At 43.1% G+C, this 22,102-nt stretch overlaps 1 protein-coding gene across 19 annotated transcripts in view; it reads right to left on the reverse strand.

The window, feature by feature from the left end:
- The window catches only part of APBB2 (amyloid beta precursor protein binding family B member 2), a 487,722-nt gene that overhangs the window by 143,354 nt on the left and 322,266 nt on the right, over window positions 1-22,102 (reverse strand). For all 19 annotated transcript variants that reach the window (XM_068278493.1, XM_068278494.1, XM_068278495.1 and 16 more), the window contains 2 exons: window positions 17,535-17,681; window positions 435-562 (listed from right to left, as the gene is read on the reverse strand). In XM_068278493.1, coding sequence (XP_068134594.1) covers window positions 435-562; window positions 17,535-17,681 — 275 coding nt within the window. The remainder of the gene's footprint in view (window positions 1-434; window positions 563-17,534; window positions 17,682-22,102) is intronic.

Consider the following 22,102-nt stretch of genomic DNA (forward strand, 5'->3'; position numbering starts at 1 on the left):
TAAGGTATAGGACAATAAGTGAAGCGGAGCTGTGTAGGAGATGGTTAAGTGGTGGTGAGTGCCCAGTGTCCTAAGTGAGATACTATGCCACATTTACTAGGGTAAATGTGGGTGAAAGGCAGATATGTTGAGGGAGGGAGTTCCAGATGAGGGCAGAGGACTGAGAGAAGTCTTGTAAGTGGGAGTGAGAAGAGGTGACCAATAAGGGGGACAGGAGAATTACCCCAGTGTGAGATCATTGTGCAGACTAGGGTATGTTGTGTTGTCTGCTTATATGCTACAGGCAACATTCACCCAGGACTCACTCGCTCCCTTGGGACACCAATATCTTACAGTAAGCATACAACACATTAAGCAGTAGAAGGCAGATGACTCTGACATAACAGGCAATCATCAGATATATATTATTTGGTGAAGCAAAGTTTGAGACTCACCGTCCATTGTCTCGGCCCACTCCCCACACTCGGATGCTTACAATGGGCTGTGAATGTAGGAGTGTGCGGTCCATGGGGTCTACTAGATTCAGCATGTCATTCTCCAGTATAAGGTACATATCTTTCCCCTATGAGAGGACACAGAAAGAGAAACCGGGGTATGTAACCAGAGAGCAATGGTCGATATGCACTGCCTTATTCAATAGTAATATTATATACAATATTAAACATATTTTCCAAAATAAGAAAAGAGAACAACGAGATCTCATTGCCTGCTATAAGTGTCAGTATATTGATGGTATAACACTAAATAAAAACAGAAATATAAATACTGTAGCTTGTATGTATGCATACACAATGTGTTTTGTATAAAAAAAAAAAAAAACCCACAGATTTACCACAAGTCATATTCAGACTAAAAGCTAAATGAGAGTCCCGTGTAACTGAAAAAGGCCCTGCATTCGGCTGGGTTAACATTATGCCAGACCATACCAAACCCATGAAGATCAATGCAGGGTCATTGCTGATAGAGTCCACTGCCATTGAAGGGCAGAGGCATGCCACTCATAACATAAATGGCAATGCTTAGTACAAAAATGCACGCAGGTCAGACTTCACTACAATGGATTTAAATAGAAAAGGTCAATGTGAACTGGCCCATAGAAAATGATAGAAATTTTTGACCTGTCCTGGCCAGCGGACACAGGGGTTGATTTAGGCTACTTACACACCAGGACGTTGCGTTTAGGGGACGTTATAGGGCACATAACATGCCCCTAACGCAACGCCTGGTGGTGTTGGAGCAGGATGCTACCAAGAGCCGCGTTACAAGCAGCTCTTGGTGCGCCTGCTCTGTCGGAGGCAAGCAAACTGCAGCGAGTCCCTGTGGAATAGGCCTAGTCAGGTCTATGTTGCCGGTGCACAATCCCTCTGTGGGTCACCACTCCACACACGGTATTAGGTATTAGGTTTACCTAAGATGCAGTAATTTGATTTGTTAATCAGGTTTACCGAGGTAGACGGATATAGTAATGCCTTTGATTAGTGCCCTAAGGGGTTAACAAGACTTTGGACTGTGTGATGTCAGTGATCAGTTGACTTGTCAGCTGACAAGATGGAGGTGGTCCAATTTAGGGTGTGGTGGTTAGAAGTATGTATTTATTCACTGTGTGCCATTCAATGTATGTACACCTGATGAAGGGGATATGCCCCGAAACATGTCGTGTATTACTGGGATTTGATAAAACGCAAGTTTGAAGCCAATTGAGTGCCTCCTTCGTATTTACTACTGCTCTGTCGGAGGCACTGCGGAGACCACGTGAGCGGAGCTCTCCGCATCACGTGGTCCCGCCAGCCAATCCGCGGCCGCTCCAGGATGTAAACACTGCAAGTGCAGTGAATAATAAGTAGCCATGTGCCTGGCTACGTAGCGGCTTCTCCCCGCCTCCTCTCCGCCCATAAAATATATTAAAAAAAACCCTACTGAGCATGTGCAAACCGTCTAACGCGGCTTAGCCGCGTGAAAAGTACTGCATGCAGTACGTTATGTAGACGTGCTGCGTTACAATGTAACGCAACGTGGGCACTGTGAACAGCCCATTGATTTTTCATTGCTGTGCGTTGGGGTGCGTTACAGGCTGCTCTAACGTGCGCCTGTAACGTCCCACTGTGAAACCAGCCTTAAAGATACTGATTGTTAATAATGTACGTAAATTTTAACACTCCAGTTATTAGCTGACTGGCAAAATAATGCATGAATGTAATGCATCCAGACAGCCAATAACACATGTGATAGAGGCACATATAATACCAGATGTTCATGTGAGTACACAACATAAGCGTATGCTAGTATTACGTGTTGTGTAAATGGCGGAACACTCACTATACTGGCAATGCCGTTACTGTGTACATAACATGGGTTGCATTATTTGCACAACAAAGGCCACTAAGCTGCATAAGTACTGGTAAAGTTTACATGGGATGCCTGCTCATGGCAATTTTACAGCTGTTTCGTGACTATGCCCTAAAGTGTGATTGATCCCTATGTACACATATAACAATTGTATCTATAGTTCTTATCATAAATAGGATTTTTCTGGAACCCCATAGTCTTATTTTGTAATTAAACCTGCAAAATATAGGTTTAACATTTTGACTGTCTCAGGTATATAAGGATAATTTGTTAATGTTATTCCACTCATAATATGGTCATAAACCATACTATTTTGATTTTTTTTTTTCAGTTAAAGATTTTCAATCAATTTTTCTGATTGTAACGCGAAAAATTTGGCCAATGTACCATATACGAGTAAATTTTTTTTCACAATAATATAAAATAAATGGAGAATGTGACAATTATTCAATTTTGATTAATCAGAAATATTAATCTCACCAATTCAACTTTTATCAGAAAAAAATTGAAATTTGGTCAGATTTCTCGAATAAGAAAAAAACTTACGATTTTTCTGTACAACTATCAATTTAATTGAATAGCCGTAAAATTGGATCATACTGTATTGTGTTTGGCCACATTTACAGAAATAAATCTTGACATAATCTACATTCTGTTTTTCTTTCCTTTTTCCACTGTGAGGGTTTACAATTCATTGCTCTAAAGGCGGCCATTAACAATACGATTCTTTAGAGGATTGATTCCCGGATTCGATCATAATATCAACTGTTCGGTCCCCCTAACAGGTGTAAAGGTGCTATCCAATTTGATCAATTCGATTATGGTTGAATCGGACAATCGATCATCTGAAAAATTAAATCGTTAACAGCTACTGGTACTATTCCGTTAGCCGGGCGCAACCACCTGCGTTAATTACTATTTTCCCTCCAGGCCGCCATGGATAGTAGGGAAAGATGTAACTCTGGTGGAGTTTTATCGCCACCTAGTGGATGCGCCCGGCTAACGGAAAAGAACCCAGCTACTTTTAGAGCCATGAATTCTAAACCCTTACAGTGGAGAAAAAAAAGAAACACACAACATAGATTATTTCCAAGCTGGATTTCGACATACATATTATCTCATCATGGAACTTTTAAGAATCTTTGGGGTAGATTCTTGCAGGATAGAACCCTGATCTACATTAAAGTACCACTGTTTTAGTAAGAAGACTTTCTATGAAGAGTTTCTCTTGAAGGAGAATTTCTCTTAGAGAGAAAAAGAGACATTGCAAGAAGCACAATGTTCAGTAGAATATTACAAGGCTGGAGCGCGGTATCAGCTCAAGATGTACTGGCATCCAGGCGGCAGTGGGGTAAACATAAAACGTTTTCATATTTCCTAAAGGTAAACAATGGCCAGGGAACAGAAAACAATGCTTTCCTAAGAATAAGGTAAAATGGGATTTTCCAGTGCATGTGCAGTAAAGATTGTGCTGGTCATTCCATCACATGCTCCTGTCAGCCTATGGCAGGCTGAGTATATGATTGACAGTGGATCACTAGGTGTGGACCCCGAGGTTAACCCTTAACTGGCTGTTTATAAGGAACGGACGGTCTCGGGGAAATTACTTCTAGTTACTTCTACTCACTTATAACTTCCTGTCATCTGTCTGTATGCTGTACATAGGTCTAAGTGCTGTTTTAGTGCAGCGTACCATAGATGTTCGTAAGAGGAAGCCTGAGCTAATCATAAGGACTAGTTCAAGATGCCATGAAACGCTCGCCTCTTTTGCTCCTGCCACCATCGATGAAGTCAGCCTGCTGCTAGTGGCTCCCTTCCCCCCCCCCCACATCCTCTCCCTGTGATCCGGTACCTGCGAATATTCTTCGTCCCCACTTCCCTGACCTGGCCCCAGTCCTCACCTCCTTGTTCAATCTCTCCCTTTCCACAGGCATCTTCCCCAAAGCATTCAAACAGGCCACTGTACTTCCCCTGCTGAAAAAACCCTCACTCGACCCATCCCTACCCTCAAGCTACCGCCCAATCTCCCTCCTTCCCTATGCTTCTAAACTCCTTGAACGCCTAGTCCACCAGCGCATTACCCAAAACATGAACACCAATACCCTACTTGACCCCCTACAGTCTGGATTCCGACCTGCACACTCAACTGAAACAGCCCTCGCCAAGGTGGTCAACGACCTTACCCTTGCCAGGGCCAAAGGCAGTTATTCCATCCTGCTCCTCCTTGACCTCTCTGCAGCATTTGACACTGTTGACCACTCCCTCCTCCTCTAATCACTACAGTCCATGGGCATCCATGGTCTGGCCTTGGCCTGGATCTCCTCCTACCTATCCAATCGCTCCTTTATCACTTCTTTCAATGGCTCCTCCTCAACCCCTGCCCCCCTCTCAGTTGGGGTCCCCCAGGGCTCTGTTCTAGGCCCCCTACTTTTCTCCATATACACTTCCTCAATTGGCAAGCTTATCTACTCCCTGGGCTTCAATTACCACCTTTATGCAGATGACACTCAGATTTACCTCCATACCCCCGATCTCTCATCCACCACCATAAACAAGGTCTCCTCGTGTCTCTCAGCAATTTCCTCCTGGATGTCAGCTAGGTTCCTAAAGCTTAACCTAGACAAAACTGAGCTCCTGATCTTTCCACCCCATGCTGCTGCACCCATCCCAGATTTCCACCTCACAATCGACAACACAACCATTGTCCCTACCTCCCAGGCCCGCTGTCTGGGTGTCACCTTGGACTCTGACCTCTCCTCCATCCCACACATCCAAAACATCACCAGAGCCTGCAATTTCCACCTCCGTAATATCTCCAAGATCCGCCCCTTCTTAACCCCGGACACGACCAAACTGCTCATCCATGCCCTCATCATCTCCCGCCTTGATTACTGTAATTCCCTCCTTTCTGGCCTCCCCCTGAAACGCACTGCCCCCCTTCAATCAGTGATGAACGCGGCTGCAAGACTCATCCATTCTTCGCACCGCTCTGCATCCACATCTCCCCTTTGTGAATCCCTGCACTGGCTCCCTATCCGTCTCAGGATAAGTTTCAAGATTCTATGCCTGGCGTATAAATCTGTGCACAAAACCTGCCCTACCTACATCTCGGAGCTTGTTCACAAGTATACACCAGGTCGCTCCCTCGGTTCCTCCAACGACCTTCGCCTCACCACCCCACGCATTTCACACTCCCATGCCCGCCTGCAGGATTTCTCAAGAGCTGCCCCCACCCTCTGGAATGCCCTTCCACCACCCATCAGACTTGCTCCCTCTTTCAACACATTCAAGCAAGCCCTCAAAACCCACCTCTTTATGATGGCCTACCCACCTCCTACCACACAGTAACTCTCTAAGGAATATTTAACAGCCCCCCCCCCTAGTGTTTCCACCCCTCCCTTTAGATTGTAAGCCTCTGGCAGGGTCCTCCACTCCGTAGTGTAATCTACAGGATCATGTGCTCCTGTCCTATGACAGCCTGTACTTGTATTACTGGGCCTACCTAACCAGCCCATATTGCATGATCATGTATTTTGTACAATTTGCCTGTATAACTTTGTTCTATGTGTATAACCCTATGTATGTCATCCTTGTATCATTGTATATATTTATTGTCCAGCGCTGCGTAATATGTTGGCGCTTTATAAATACAATAAATATTAATAATAATAAAATTATCTACTACAACTTGATTGCTTTGTTGAGGTAATAACCATATAACGAAGGTAAGATTGCTGATGAACACACCTGTATATCTGTTTTGCCAAATAAATACCTTAAAGGGAAGATCCGCGCATGATATAAAAAACGTGGTATCTCAAGCTTTAAAGGAAAGGTTTGCGCAGGATATAAAAAACAAACTGCACTTACCTGTGGCTTCTTCCAGCTCCTGGCAGTCGATCGGAGCCCTCGCCGCAGCTCCTCTCCCTCCCGGCGTCCAGCAGTGAAGAAGCCGACCTCGCCAGGTCGGCTTCCAGGTCAGCTTCACGTGCGCTCCACTGCGCGGGTCACGTGGTGTAAGTGACATCATCTGATCTCTACTGCGCCTGCGCAGTAGAGACCTGATGACGTCACTACACCACGTGACCCCCTGCCATGGAGCGCACAGAAGCCGGCCTGGAAGCCGACCTGGCGAGGTCGGCTTCTTCACCGCTGGATGCCGGGAGGGAGAGGAGCTGCGGCGAGGGCACCGATCGACTGCCAGGAGCTGGAAGAAGTCCTAGGTAAGTGCAGTTTGTTTTTTATATCCTGCGCGAACCTTCCCTTTAAAGCTTGAGATGTTTGGAATCCACTTTTGAGTTGAGATATCTGCCGGCTGTGGGAATGTCATATCGCTGGGCGCAGCTATAAGCCAAGCTGCTGGTGCCAATCCGAAGGTGTGTTGTTGCCCATAGCAAACAACAAATTACTTGAACGTGGCAACATTTCCAGCCTTTCCTGCATCAGATCTGTAGAAATGTAGAGCATGGTAATTTTATTGGTTTCAATGCCAGGGGAGCACCGCCCATTATTGGGGTAATGCATGTGTTGCTATGGTAACACGCATTACCATACCAATGCACATGTTAACCCTGTACTCCCCTGGCGTTTGGACTAGTAACATTCTTGAGCGCTACCTGCGCATGGCAAAATTGCCAGCCTTTCATGCATCAGATCTATGTTACAAGTCACTTCAGGTACTATTTAAACTATGAGAGGGACATTAGTCTGTGACTATGATAGGGAATATTATGACTTCCTCTGCGGGACAGTTCAGGGCATCATTATGTCAGGGCTATATAAACACATAGCGTATTTTCCAATATGTATTGTTTATTCTAGCTCTGTCTTAGCGGAAAGTCTAGATTTCAGGTTAGCTTCTCTGCTTATACACAATTAGACAGTATAGGTAGCATGCCTGCACATCTATGGCTAATTTCCCCTTATTATGTGGGCTGTACAGCACAGGATCTGAGTTGTTATAGTCATCATTAGTGAGCGCAGACAACAGCCATTTATCTTTCCTTGTACACAGGAAACAGGTGTGCAGCAATTTACTAAAACTAAATCATTTTTGTTAAATTGTTAATATTAAAATTATGAGGATGGTCCTAGGTATCTAGTCCCACTAAATGCTCACTGTACACACCGTTTTTAATAGGTCACACTTTATGATTTTCCCAACAGATGGGGCTATTAGTAGATCAACCAAGTATACTAAGTAAAATTATGCAAATATTAAGCTTAATTAGGAAACAAAATGAAGTGTGCTTTTCTATACTTGTTACGTGTGTGGTGTGGTGTATGTGGTGTGTGTGTATGTGGTGTGTCTGTGTATGTGGTGTGGGTGTTTGTGGTGTGGGTGTGTGTATGTGGTGTGTGTGTGTGTGTGTGTGTGTGTAGTGTGGGTGTTTGTGTATGTGGTGTGGGTGTGTGTAGTGTGGGTGTTTGTGTATGTGGTGTGGGTGTGTGTATGTGGTGTGTGTGTGTGTGTGTGTAGTGTGGGTGTTTGTGTATGTGTGTGTGTGTGGTGTGTGTTGGCCTTTAGAGCAAAGCTGTGTAGATACAACAGATTAAAGTAACCCAGTATCACCATTTGCGATTAGACTGGGTGATCAAAAGCATAACCGTAGGTGGGGTCAGCCCCTACAGCCTCATCGTCTTACTCATGTTCTAATATAGGACTCCTTCCAGAGCAGGTGCTCTTGTGAGAGCAAAGTTACAGTGGTTGCATTAAGCGCAGTGCTCACACCTGCTATGTGACCAGAGAGTGAATGAGTGTGTGTGGTTAAAGGATGTGATGTGGGGTGGGTGTGTGTGTGGGGGGGGCGTCAGAGAAGAGGCGGATAAACTACACAAAAACAAAAGTTTTGCTGGGGTCTCCATGATTTGTTATGCCCTTGTGGGACACTATCTGATCAACTGGTTGATTATTATTGTGTTACGTTATGCCTGGTACACAGAATGCAATTTCCCGTCAGACAGGTTGAATTGATTATTTCTGACAGGTCTGATCTGATTTCCCATAATTTTTCTGGTCGATTTTCTATTTAAGTGCACAGTACTGGAAGGAAAAGACAAAGACAAACGGGAGCCCAAATGGTGCAGTATGTCACAAGTATTGAGTATCAAAAGTACTTCTGAAAAAGGGTACCACTTCAGGCACATTCCTAGGATAGGTGGGGGGGAGTAAGGTACAGCAAAGGAAAAGAGGCGCTCAATATATATAAAACACTTTAAAATGAATAAAATAAAGAAGGATGAGTTGGCTTACCTCATAGACGACAAACTCACTTAATTAAGGAAGTTTAATGGATAATTAAGCACACTCAACGCGTTTCGTGGGACTATGCCCACTTCCTCAGGCCAATTAAAAGTGCCAGAGTCGTCTATATGCTAGACTCGGGGCGTCTCGAGTCTGGCATATAGATGGCTCTGGCACTTTTAATTGGCCTGAGGGAGTGGGCATAGTTCCACGAAACGCGTTGAGTGTGCTTAATTATCCACTAAACTTCCTTAATTAACTATCTGCGGACCGACACAGTACGACGGGCAGGTGGCGCTGCGGTTCTGACTGGACGTAAACTCTATGTCCCATTCACCGCGCGTCCCTGACGTTCCCGCCGCTCTCTCCCCACCAAAATTTGCTTGCCCTGCTGTCACTATGACGGCAGAGCACTGTGAGCTGGGCAGGAGCCGTTTTCATTGGCTCCTGGCCCTGTAATTCCTGTAAGCCGTTCCCATTGGCTTACATTGAGTGACAGGGTCAGAAGCCAATGAAAGCGGATCCTGACCGGAGCACAGCGACGGCAGAGAGAGGAGCCTGCAGCGGGGACAGAGCGGCGTGACCGGTGGATTTTAGAGGCGATTCGTCGGGAAGCGGCGGTTTACTGTACCAGCACCCACTGGTCCTTAAGGGGGCAGAGGGTGCTGGTACTGAAGTGGTTAAGTGAGTTTGTCGTCTATGAGGTAAGCCACCTCAACCTTCTTTATTTATTGATTGTAAAGTGTTTTATATATATTGGGCGCCTCTTTTCCTTTGCTGTTCTATTTAAGTGATCAGAAAATCAATCAGAAATCAGATTGGACCTGGTGGAAATAGTCGAGTCAACCCTTCTATGTGACGAGAAATTGCATGGTGTGTCCCAGGTCATAGAGGCACCAGGTATCGCTCCTCAATACTTCTTCCTCCTCCATAACAATGAACAGCCATGCTTTCTTTAACTTCAGTATAGAATCTTAGGTATGTAGTGTAGTAGTTTTAGAGTCACAAAGGGTTTTTTAGAGAATGCTAGTATGTAAAAAAAAAACCTTGGTTGTTCTGAGCCTTGTTTAACTACTTGCCAACCGCTCCACGCCAACTGAACGCAGCGGCATGAATGGCTTTCAATGGGGCTTGCAGAAGATCTCACGCGCATCTCTGCACGAATGACGGAGCTCTGCCCCACCATTAGTCTCCCAGCGGCAAACGCAGCTTGGAGACTGTTAGACGGCGAAACCGCAGACTAATAACCCTGTACAGCACTGCAATCTAAGGCAGCAATGTACTGGGGACAGCCGTGTGACATGGCTTTCCCCGCTAGAGGCCGGGGAGTAATCCGCTGTCATAGGCTGAAGCCTATGACAACCGATCATGCTGATTGGCTGGTGGGGGGAGGGAGGGGAGATTTAAAAAAATAAACGGAAAAATAGGAAAATTAAATAAAAAATAATCAAATAAATATTTTTTTAAAAAGAAATAAACATTGGGGGAGCGATCTGACCCCACTAACAGAAAACATTATACTAAGAAAAGTGTCCATCTAGGCAAACAACTATCATCATCACAGCCGCCAAGATAAAGTTATAATTCAAGTTTATTAAGGTTGTGTTCATGTCCATGGCATTGGCCCTACTTATTGTGGGAATTTTTTTCTCTACAATTTTTTGCCCACCAACAGAAATCTCTGTTGGTGGGGAGAAAAGGGGGGGGGGATCATTTGTGTGGCGTGTTGTACAGCCCTGCAGCAGCCCTTAAAGCTGCATTGGCCTATTTTGTTAAAAATGGCCTGGTCACTAGGGGGGTTTAACACCGCGGTCCTTAAGAGGTTAAAGGATACCGGAGGTGACACATGATATGATGAGATAGACATGTGTATGCACAGTGCCAATAGTACAAATAACTAGGCCATGTTTCCTTTTTTCTGCAATAGTTAACATTTAGGTATGCAAGTGACAGTTTCTCTTAAGTCGGACTATAGCATGACCCTCACTTATAAAGAATTACAGCCATAAAACACTTTCCTGGTAAAATACAACTTCTGAGAGCCGGGGATAAATAAACAAAAGGTAAATACAGTAGTTCATATATTTTAGCTTTTGGGACACTGAATGACTGTGTCTTTCCTATATGCTGATGAAAGACAATACAATATTAAACATTATTTTCTTAGCTGATATACAGAAAATAAATCTGCAGGATTAAAAAAAAAAAAGGCGCGCGTGTGTGTGTGTGTGTGTGTGTGTGGGGGGGGGGGGGGGGCATTTTTAGGAGTAGGAGGACAAATACGATTGTTTATCTCATCAGCTTATTTTTATCGCGGGCTTCCTTTACAACATAACTGCATGCCTATAGGTTCCAGCACTTGCAGAGAGGATTTGGTATGGGGAGGGGGGTGCTTTAAAATATCTGAAGCCCCCTTTAAATCATTATCAGGGCAATCTTGTTATTTCCTGAATCTGGACTGTTAGAATATTAGTTTGGAATTCATTATTTCAGGACTACTTTTCATGCTTGTACTGTAATTGTAACCATGGCAGACACCCAGCCACGCCGTAGTAACTGTTTTCCTCGGTGACCTAGATGTGTGGTTACAGGCTGCACGGTAGCTGCGGCTCTTTGAAGAGAAATCTCAGGAGAGAGGTACACGGAGATGCCAGCCTGCAGCAGGTAATAAATATTTCATGCTAGCATTGCAGTGGAGCTTAGTACATATCAACCGCATCGGCAACAAGACTACACTAAAGAGGTACCAGAGAGATGCTACATTAAATAATAATGCTACAGACACCTTGTATGTATTTATTTATTCATTCGATTATTCATTATTTTAATGAGCTCATAACTTTTTACATCTAATTGGTCGGTATTTGGAATGAGCAACTTAAAAACAAATTTCTTCCTTTTCTCAGCATCACAGTTAAAAAAAAATTTTTATGGAATGCTTACCCATTGCACCCCTAGCCCACCCTCTTCCATGTCCCTCAGTTCCCCTTACTTTGGCAAGGCCTGTATAAATATTGATCATGCCAATAAACCTATTTTGATCGCTGTACAGCCAGAACTGCTACTAAGGCTGCAAAGAACAATTGGAGCTTACTGACCAGTTTTGGGAATTCTTAGCTGGGTGTAGACTGAACTGCAAAGATCATTTTGAATAAGATTAAATTGCAAAAAGACTTGAGCAGCACTGATCCATAAAAACGTAATTTAAAAAAAAAAAAAAAAAAATTGAATTTTGTTTTTAGAATGTTGAATAATTAAAATGACATTGCTGGATTTCAGTGGCAACTATAACAATACAAAGATACCGTAGTTGGAGAACTAGTATTGTAATAATAAACAAAAGACTGTGATAAGAGTGGAACAGGTAGGCACTGAACTTAGGAGGACTTTATGTGATAAACGTTTTCATTAGTTTTGGAAATCATATACCGTATGTACAGCAAACCTGAACTGAAAAAATAAATAAATAACTGTACGGTAGTAGTTATGGAAAATACATAAACGTTTCCTGGAGACTCAAATTTTTATTTTTTATTTTTAAGCACACCTGACCTGAGAGGGATAAGGCAGCTCCCATGTTTATTTCCTTTTAAAACTATGCTAATCGCCTGGCTCTCCTGCTGATCCTCTGCCTCAAAATACTTTTAGCCATAGGCCATAAACCATTGGGCAGCACAGTGTCATAGTGGTTAGCTCTCTCACATTGCAGCACTGGGTCCTCGGTTCCAATCCCAGCCAAGGCACTATCTGCACGGGGTTTGTATGTTCTCCACATGTCTGTGTGGGTTCCCTCCAGGCACTCCAGTTTCCTCACACATCTCCAAAAACATACATAAGTTAATTGCCTTGCTCCTAAATTGGCCCTACGATACATACACTAAATGATACATACATATGACTATGGTAGGGATTAGACTGTGAGCCCCTTTGAGGCCTCGTTCACATCATATGTGCTTCCGTGCACATTTGGAAGCGCGTATGATATGGTGACACGCAAGAACGGCAGAAGGGCAAAGACTGCACTTCTGCCGTTCACATCTACTGCGCTTAGCAGCCGTACGATGCGCTATGATGCACTTGTGTACTGCTGCATACATTTTGCCCGCAAGCGCAGAGCTGACGCATCACTGTCAATGGATGGGATCAGCAGCGCAGCGGCGCAGATGGCGTGCGAACATACGCGTTGCATTCTCGATCGCACAGCCATCTGCGCTAGTAGATGTGAACGAGGCCTGAGGGACAGTTAGTGATAAGACAATATACTCTGTACAGCACTGCGGAAGATATTGGCGCTATATAAATACTAAATAATAATAAACAAGCATGCAGATCTGGTGCTCTGACTAAGGGCCCGTTCACACTGCACGCGTTTCTAGCCGCGTTTTGGAAACGCGTGCAGGTGGCCAAAACGCACGACATCAGACATTGCATAGAGTGCAATGTCTGATGTTCACACTGCATGCGTTCCGGACCTGTGCGGTCCGGGAACGCATGCTGCACGCAGATTTTGCAAAAACGCGTGGCTGTCCCATTCACTTTTCAGTGATGGGATCAGCCACGCAACGCACACAAACGCGGATGGCCATGCGTTCGTACGCGTTGCGGTCCGCACGCGTTCCGCACGCATAGCCATCCGCATTTCTGATCTGAACGGGCCCTAAGATCTGACAAGAGTAGCAGCATGCTTGTTCCAGGTGTGTGATTTAGACACTACTGCAAAGTAATCAGCAGGATGCCAGGCAACTGATATTACTTAAAAGGAAATAATATGGCTGATAAAGCACTGCATTATTAGCCCTTTCAATGAAAAATGTAAAAGAAAAAAAAGAATACAGACAGGTTAGAAGTAGGAATGTTACTATATGTAACATCAAGGCCCTGATTCACTATAAGGAACGTCATGTGCATTGCACACATAGCACAACTTGGTACCGTGTGAGTTGCTAATATAATGAGTAAACAAGCAACATGTGGGTTTGCAACCTTATTTGCATAATTCAAATTTTAATTGCCATGCACTGTCTGCACATGGCAGTTTTACAGCTGTACAGTGGATCAGAGCCCATATCATATGTCAGTTCAGGTGTGCTTTAGGCAACTTTCACACTTGCAGTGCCGCTATGCTTCATGGTACTCTCCCCCGCTGCAGCTCGCCGCAAGGGCAATGTAAGTCTATGGAGACTTGCAATTGCCGAAGGCCTACCACAAACTTTGCAGTGCATTTCCAAATGATCTTTGCCTACCACAAAGATTATGCAGCAGTGCAAGTCTATGCCGAAGCGGTATGCGTAAACGCGCGATCTTGGTGGCAGCATGGCACGTATGTGCAGAACAACGGGTATCCAGCATCATACTTCCTGTCTAGCAGGTTGTACGTCACTGAGGGAGTGCGGGGCCACGCATATTACCCTATCGGTGCATTCTGCCGCAGGGTAACATGCATGAGACCATGGTGCACTGCAATCGTCCTGCCCTAGGCTCTCATGCTGCAGGACAAGCACACTGCTAGATGTGTGAAGTTAGCCTTACAGTGAATGTCTTACCATCGTAAAAATTATATGCACTATACAGTGTATAATTATTGCAGAGGGCAGGGAATTCTTAAGTTCTATTTCTAAAGAGGCTGGACTCCAAGAAAAAAAAAATTGCCATTTTTTATCTTTAAAATCTGATTTTTAAAACACCCTGACCCATAATAATAAAAGTAATGTTGTATTGGGAGAATACACAATAGACAACAGAATCCCTGTAGGTGCACCACAATCACCTTCACAAATACTATTAGAAATTCTGGGATATAGTAAAAACTCAGAAAACCAAAAAATTGCAAAAAATAATTTTTCTTTAATGTTCCAAAAAAAAGTGCAGAGTTTGTATACAATGGCCTCAATTCACTAAGCTTATCTCCTGTCTTTAATAATATTTCTAGAGTTGTTACCATGGTGATAAGGCATGTAGTATTCAGGAAACATTTTACCTCAGGCAAACCTAAAGTTAACTCTTCTGTCTTTAAGTTGACTCTCCAATCCTTAAAATAACTCCATAGTTAAAGACAGGCTGTTAATTAACTGCATGTGAAAATAACTACAGAGGAGGTAAATTAACTACAGAGGAGGTAACTTAAGGAATGGAGAGATAAGATAACTCTCTCACTGTGTGGAGGTAAGTTTTCTCTTGCCTTATTATCTCCAGCATGATCTTAGTGAATTGAGGCCAACGGCCTCAATTCACCAGTGGTTACCGACCTATTTATCTCATGGGTGGTAATTTACCTCCTGTGATATCTCCAAATAGCAATTCTCCAGAAGTATAGGGTGAAATATCGACAGAGAGAAATCCATGCGATAAATGTGCGATAAGTGTGCGATAATTAGGCGATAGTTAGTCGTTATTTTTTCTCAAAATCACAATTCACCAGGGGAAAAAGGGGGTGTGGCCATTTGTTATTTTTTCATCTATTTATCCCCTGAATGTACCTGGAGATATGTAGTTTTTCTCACAGCTGCTGCAGTTCACTCTGCAGCTAGTTTACTAGCAGCACACAGTAACAGCTTATACTGTGTACATATTTCAGGCACCAGAGAGCAGCCCATTTAAAATATTAAGCATATTAAGCAATATTAAGCATTTACAATAGTAAGTGGATGGGTGAAACGAAGGAGGAATCTGGATACATTTTACATCGGGAGTGAGTGTGAAAATGTATCCAAATACCTCCTCCTTTTCACCCATCCACTTAATATTGTAAATGCTTAATATTGCTTAGTATGCTAAATATTGTAAATGGGCTGCTCCTTGGTGCCTGAAATATGTACAGTATAAGCTGTTACTGTGTGCTGCTAGTATGCAGAATGGAGAGACGGATTTGTAATGAAAGGAGAGGGTCAAAAAACAGGGAGGGAAACCCTCTGCGGTCACATGCTGGTAATAACCTCCTCCTCCTACCCACAATCCTTTACTTCCAGCATTCAGAGAGGCAAGTATTGCATGCAAATCACTAACACCGCATAACTATCGACAGTTCATCGCACGGTTTTCGCATCCATATCGCTCCATTATCGCCTGCTACCGAACACTCATCTCTCTATCCTCTCACAGTGGTGAATTGCAAACAAAGTGTTAAAATACCACATGAGATAAAATACCAACCTTTTATTTCTTATTAACTCTTCTCTGGTGAATTGAGGCCAACGTCTTCAATTTTCAATTAGTTGAAAAGGCAACAACATTGATTTGTTTCGGGTCCACAACCCTTCTTCAGGCCTTTATACATACAGGGAACATCTGCACAATCCGAATACACAGTACAACCTCATCTGGACAACAACTAAGCCAGGGTAGACCACCAAATAAAGATTGGAGAAAGGAGCCACATGGAAGCAGGACATCTGGACTAGGTGGTGTATTGTGAAGATGTTCACTGTATGTATAAAGGCCTGAAGAAGGGTTGTGGACCCGAAACAAATCGATGTTGTTGCTTTTTCAACTAATTATATGTACTTTTCTACATGATTGAAGACAAAATGGCCTCAATTCACTAAGATCATGCTGGAGATAATAAGGCAAGATAAAACTTACCTCCACACAGTGAGAGAGTTATTATATTTCTTCATTCCTTAAAGAGAAACTCCGACCAAGAATTGAACTTTATCCCAATCAGTAGCTGATACCCACTTTTACATGAGAAAAATAATGATTTTAACAAACAGACCATCAGGGGGCGCTGTATGACTGATTTTGTGCTGAAACCCCTCCCACAAGAGGCTCTGGTACCGTACGGTACTCTGGGCAAACTGTCACAATGTAACAATGTTCAGACAGGAAATAGCTGTCTGTTAAAGCCAGACCAGCTAGAAACAGCTCCATAATCTGCCCACAGTAACAATGTCACCATGTAATACAAGTCAGAATGTGAATCTGGGAGAGGAAAGATTTTACAATGAGCAAACACTGACTAAATCATGTATACATAATTATTGTAAAAATGAAGCACTTTTTTTATTACATTATTTTCACTGGAGTTCCTCTTTAAGTTACCTCCTCTGTAGTTAAGTTACCTCTTCTGTAGTTAATTTACCTCCTCTGTAGTTATTTTCACACGCAGTTAATAAACAGCCTGTCTTTAACTCTGGAGTTATTTTAAGGATTGAAGAGTTAACTTAAAGACAGAAGAGTTAACTTTAGGTTTGCCTGAGGTAAAATGTTTCCTGAATACGACATGCCTCATCACCATGGTGATAACTCTAGAAACGTTATTAAAGACAGGAGATAAGCTTTGTGAATTGAGGCCATTGTATACAAACTCTGCACTTTTTTGGAACATTAAAGAAAAAGTATTTTTTGCAATTTTTTGGTTTCCTGAGTTTTTACTATATCCCTGAATATCTAATAGTAACCGTACTAATAAAAGGGTGATTAGATTTATTGGCAACCTATTACTCCGCAAAGAATTACTGCTGTAGTTATAACCCCCAGAAGTTGATCATACGTAATTTTATTATAGCAATCTGTGAATGATGCATTCTAAGTGGTTGCTAGGGGTTACATCAAACGCCACTAAACTGCACTAAATTCTGTTGGCCATTATTGTGTGCGAGCATAACAATGTCCTTTGTGTATATTTTTCTAAAGTTCATGTGTTTCATCTCTGTCATACGCAGTTCTGCAAGCAATTGTATGTGATGAAAATTTTGAAAACTTTACATAAACATTTTGAAACAGAAATTCTGTTGCTCATTGTGCCCACAAAATGCACAAATAAAGTCTCAATCTCCTGTGGGCAAAATGAAAAGGCTTATCGGGTTTCTAGAATGACGAGAGCAGGAGTGAAACATAATGAAGTCAGCGGCCACAGACACAATATGATAAGAACCATTATTCACAAATTATTTTCTCATTAAACAATTGGCAACAGACGGAGATCTCTAAATCTGTATGTGCCTACCTCGCCCCAAATGCCGACTGTGTCCCTGATGTCGTTCTTGCTGTAGGACAGCTGCCTGATACAATTGTTCACTGCAACGCTGCTTTTCCCTGGAGCCAGGTCCTCCTCTGCCATTTCTACCCAGCCCAAAGAGCGCACGGCAAAGCACTGTGGGAAAAAAGAACACACATCATGTACACTTCTGACGAGGAACATGTACTGGCTCAATACAAAACCCTTTCAACAGCAACAAATGTGTGGATAGTGTGCTTTTTATTTATTTATTTTTTAAAGAAATTCTAAAACCAAAACACAACACAGGTTAAATTGTAGGTTGTTTATTGGATCCATGCACAGGACTGCAACACCATAACTCACTGCTGTGTTCTGATATAAAGGTAAACGTTGCAAACTTTGGACATTTTCAAATGATTAAAAAAAAAGCCACGTTCCCTGGATCACAAATGTTTTCTAAAGTTCTCATGACTCAGAAGCTCCCAGTTGCTCTGAATGGCCTTATACTGCAGAATCAGGGCCGTGGAGCTAGTACAATCTTTTAACTCCACCTCTTCAGTTTATGATACCTCTGACTCCACCTGAGAATTTTGCTTCAACAAAAGGTATATTGAACAATGAAAGAAAACGATACAATAATGCCAAAAAGAAATGTGAGACCCCTCTATTTTTAATATACTAATATAGATCAATCGGGGATGAAAGAGTACAGAATATAGGGCATTTCATCATTGCCAAAGCTCAGCAATTTTAAATCTATGGCCCGGTTCACATTAGCATTGTTTTACAGAACCGGACATACGTGTCACGCCAGCTGGATCCGGTGAAAACGGTCCGTTTTACAGCCAGTGTGTTGTAAAACATCCATTTTCATTGGTTCCTATATTCTGCAAAACCTTTCGGTTCCGTTCCGCTGAGCGAAATGGTCCGGAAAATTGGGTCCTGCAGCATTTTTAATCCGTTCAGCGGAACGGACCACGGATCCGTACGTCCGGTTCCATTGGCAAACGCTAATGTGAACCGGGCCTATGTGACGTGTCTAGTTTTGGGAAGGAATCAAAAAGCCACTGGGGGGGAACATAGACAAACTAGTCGCTGCCAACATGAATGAGGATACTTTTAAAGTTAGGGTCTACAATGTATAGATAACCACATATAAGTTTTTAACTCATGTGAAATTGGTCCTACAGCTTATTATAGTTGCACATGGTTACACGCATTGAAATTATGTATGTATGTCCAGTTGCACAATAGCTCAGGTGGACATTACATTAATGTCACAGAGAGAGAGAGGCGCCTTGTATGTGTGAGAGACAGTAAGAGTGTGTCTGAGTGTGTGAGAGAGACAAAGAAAGTGTGCATGTGTGTGGTTTGAGACAGAGAGAGGGTGTGTGTGTGTGTGTGTGTGTGTGTGTGTGTGTGTGTGTGTGTGTGTGTGTGTGTGTGTGAGAGAGAAAGTGTGTGTGTGAGAGTGTGTTTGTGTATGTGAGAGACAAAGAAAGTTTGTGTGTGTCAGAGTGAGTGTGTGGGGCAGTGTGTGTGTATGAGAGAGAGAGCGAATGTGTGTGTGAGGGCGAGTGTGTCGTGTGTGTGTCAGAGATAGCGAGTGTGTAGGGCAGTGTGTGCCGGGAGTGTGCGTGCATATGAGAGAGAGCGCGTGTGTGAGTGTGTGAGAGAGAAAGTATGGTGTGTGTGTGTGTGTGTGTGTGTGTAAGTGTACTGGTGGCGTGTGTTTGTGCGCGAGAGCGAGAGTGTGTGTGTGTGTGTGGGCAGTTTGTGTTGAGAGTTTGTGTGTGTGTGTGTGTGTGTGTGTAAGTGTACTGGTGGCATGTGTTTGTGCGCGAGAGCGAGAGAGTGTGTGTGGGCAGTTTGTGTTGAGAGTTTGTGTGTGTGTGTGTGTGTGTGTGTGTGTGTGTGTGTGTGTGTGTGTGTGTGTGTGTGTGTGTGTGTGTGTGTGTCTGAGAGAGCGATGGAGAGAGAGAGAAACAGAGAGAGTGTGTAAAAGAGGAAGAAAGAGAGTGAGCGTGTGTCTCTGTTACAAAAATAGTTTCTTGAGAAACTAGAATCAATGTATCAGTAATGTTCTTGATGTAAAGAAGACTATGCTAAATAAAACAGGCAGGTAGGTGAAGCAGGAACGGGGGAGTGTGGAACAGGAGCTTTTTTATTATGAATCATATTTTTTATAATTAATGCTTTCATGAGGAATTACTTATGTACTTTAATTATGGATTCCTGCATTATTTATCCACAAGTGAATTATTAAAAATTGAAGTGCCCAGTGAATAACCTCAGAGCTTCCCCACAGAAGTAAATAGGAGAGGAGCTGAGAGGAGCAGGGCTGGCCTGACTATTTCTCCATTGCCTGATAACATGCTAAAGAGTCATAATAACTCAGCAACATACTGGAAGTTCATTAAAAGTACTCAATAATGTATTCACATATAGACTTATGATGCCAAACAAGTGCAATGTGGTCCTGATTACAGAACATACAGACAGGGGGCTTGCTCTTACCTAACTCATATGGTCAGCAATAGGAGTGGTTAGAGAGATGCAAAATATTTTGAGTTGATGCAGGATTATGCAAATTTTATATGCAAATATTTTCAGCTTGAAAATGGACCAATCAAATTTTACCTCAGGATTTGATCATTTTCATGCAGCATAAATTTGCATACAAAATTTTCAAAATGCTGCATCAACTTAAAATTATTTGCATCTCATTGACCATGCCTAGTCAGCAACTATGGAGGTCAGCACAGCCACAGATTCCCTCTAGTCTGATTGGCTGAGGAAATCCATCCAATATTCACGCTGCCATCCAAATTCACATATAGGGAAACGCTGAGAATCGCCCCTTGTGGAAACAAGCCCTAGCGCTGGGGGCACACTTGTCTATTTTCTTGCACATTTTCTGCATAGAAAAACTAAGAACCAATGTTAATTAATGGGCTAGATCACACTTAAGGACCGTTTCACATGGCAGCTGTCCTTGTTGTTTACCACCAGTATCCGCCGCGTCCCACATTGAGACAAATGGGAGTATTCATCTCAATGCGTTTGCATCAATTTTCTGTGATGCTGCATGTGGCTTCTAGTCTCCGCTGTGTTCTCAGATCCGTATCCCCCTAGGAGATCACAAAGGCGATGCAACAACGAATCCACGGGAAACAATGCCAAACACTTTTCTGTTTGGTCGCACAAAAGTGTTTGCCATTGGAGAAACTAGACCCCGGCATCCACCTGTGTAAATCAAGCATAAATAAAGTGTTTTTGGCATGGAGAAAACAAAAACGGACAGCAATGCAGCATCTTGGGTGTTTTTGCTATCAATAACGTTATCTGCTCACAAGGTGAGCAGAAAATGAGCAGACAAGTGTGGTCCCAGCTTTAAATGACAACTAAAGTGAGAGTGATATGGAGACTGCCATATTTATTTCCTTTTAAACAATACTAGTTGCTTGGCAGTGCTGCTGATCTATTTGGCTGCAGTAGTGTCTGAATTACTCCAGCTACAAGCATGCAGCTAATCTTGTGAAATCTAACAATAATGTCAGAAACACCTGATCTGCATATGCTTGTTCAGGGTCTGTGGCTAAGGGTAGGAACACACTAGACAGAATCGCATATGCGTTTTCCACCATGTGGAAATCCTGCCTAGTGTGTTCCTACCCTAAAAGTATTAGAGGCAGAGGATCAGCAGGACAGCCAGGCAACTGGTATTGTTTAAAAGAAAAAAAAAACATGACAACCTCCATATCTCTCTCATTACAGTAGTCCTTTAAATTTACACCGATGCACTCACTTATCAATGAGAATCTACAACGTTTATTTACACAGTGCAAAGGGCTACAATGATGTAAAAGGTACCAGAACTCATTGCAGCCAAGACAGTTCTATTTTACAGGTTGTTTCTACTTGATTGCCAGGGATTATTGGGCTCAGCACAAGATCACTGCTCTCTGTGCATCAAAATGCAGACATGCACATCCTTAGCCATGTTCTTTGCTAATGTTTATGAATTAGGCATTGCTTTGAGCTCAGAAGACCAAGGTGGCTTCTGTATCAGAGAACTTAGCTATGACCTTAGCCAAGAAAAGCTCAGATAAGTCCAGAGATATTTACAGAAAATCCTTTCATTCTGGTGTGTAGTAATGTTGCTAGTCGCTTGTAAAAATACAAAATGACCCCAGGCAATCTACAGAGATACTTCTAGTGAAAAAGCATACTGTATATTGTATTGCCAGTGGGAAAAGAATGGTACTTTTGCACAAAGGCAATTCTGCAGAGAACAGTGTCTAGTTATATTCCCAAAATGTTCACATAACTGCTAAAAGCAAAACATACATAAGGACATGCAGGGCCGGCCCGCTCATGAGGCAGGGTGAAACATTTGCAACATTTGCCTCAGGCGGCACATCTGGGGGGGGGGGGGGGGGGGGGGCACCTGCCTGTCCGTGGGTGGGGGGCCGCCCGCCGAGCTGGAGGAGTAGCGGGCAGAAAGGAGGTATTGGGCCTAGCGGTGGGGAGGGGGGTCGGCAGGGTATAGATTAAGAGGCAACGGGCGGGGA

This window comes from Hyperolius riggenbachi, chromosome 1, assembly GCF_040937935.1.
Source record: "Hyperolius riggenbachi isolate aHypRig1 chromosome 1, aHypRig1.pri, whole genome shotgun sequence".
NCBI lineage: Eukaryota > Metazoa > Chordata > Amphibia > Anura > Hyperoliidae > Hyperolius > Hyperolius riggenbachi.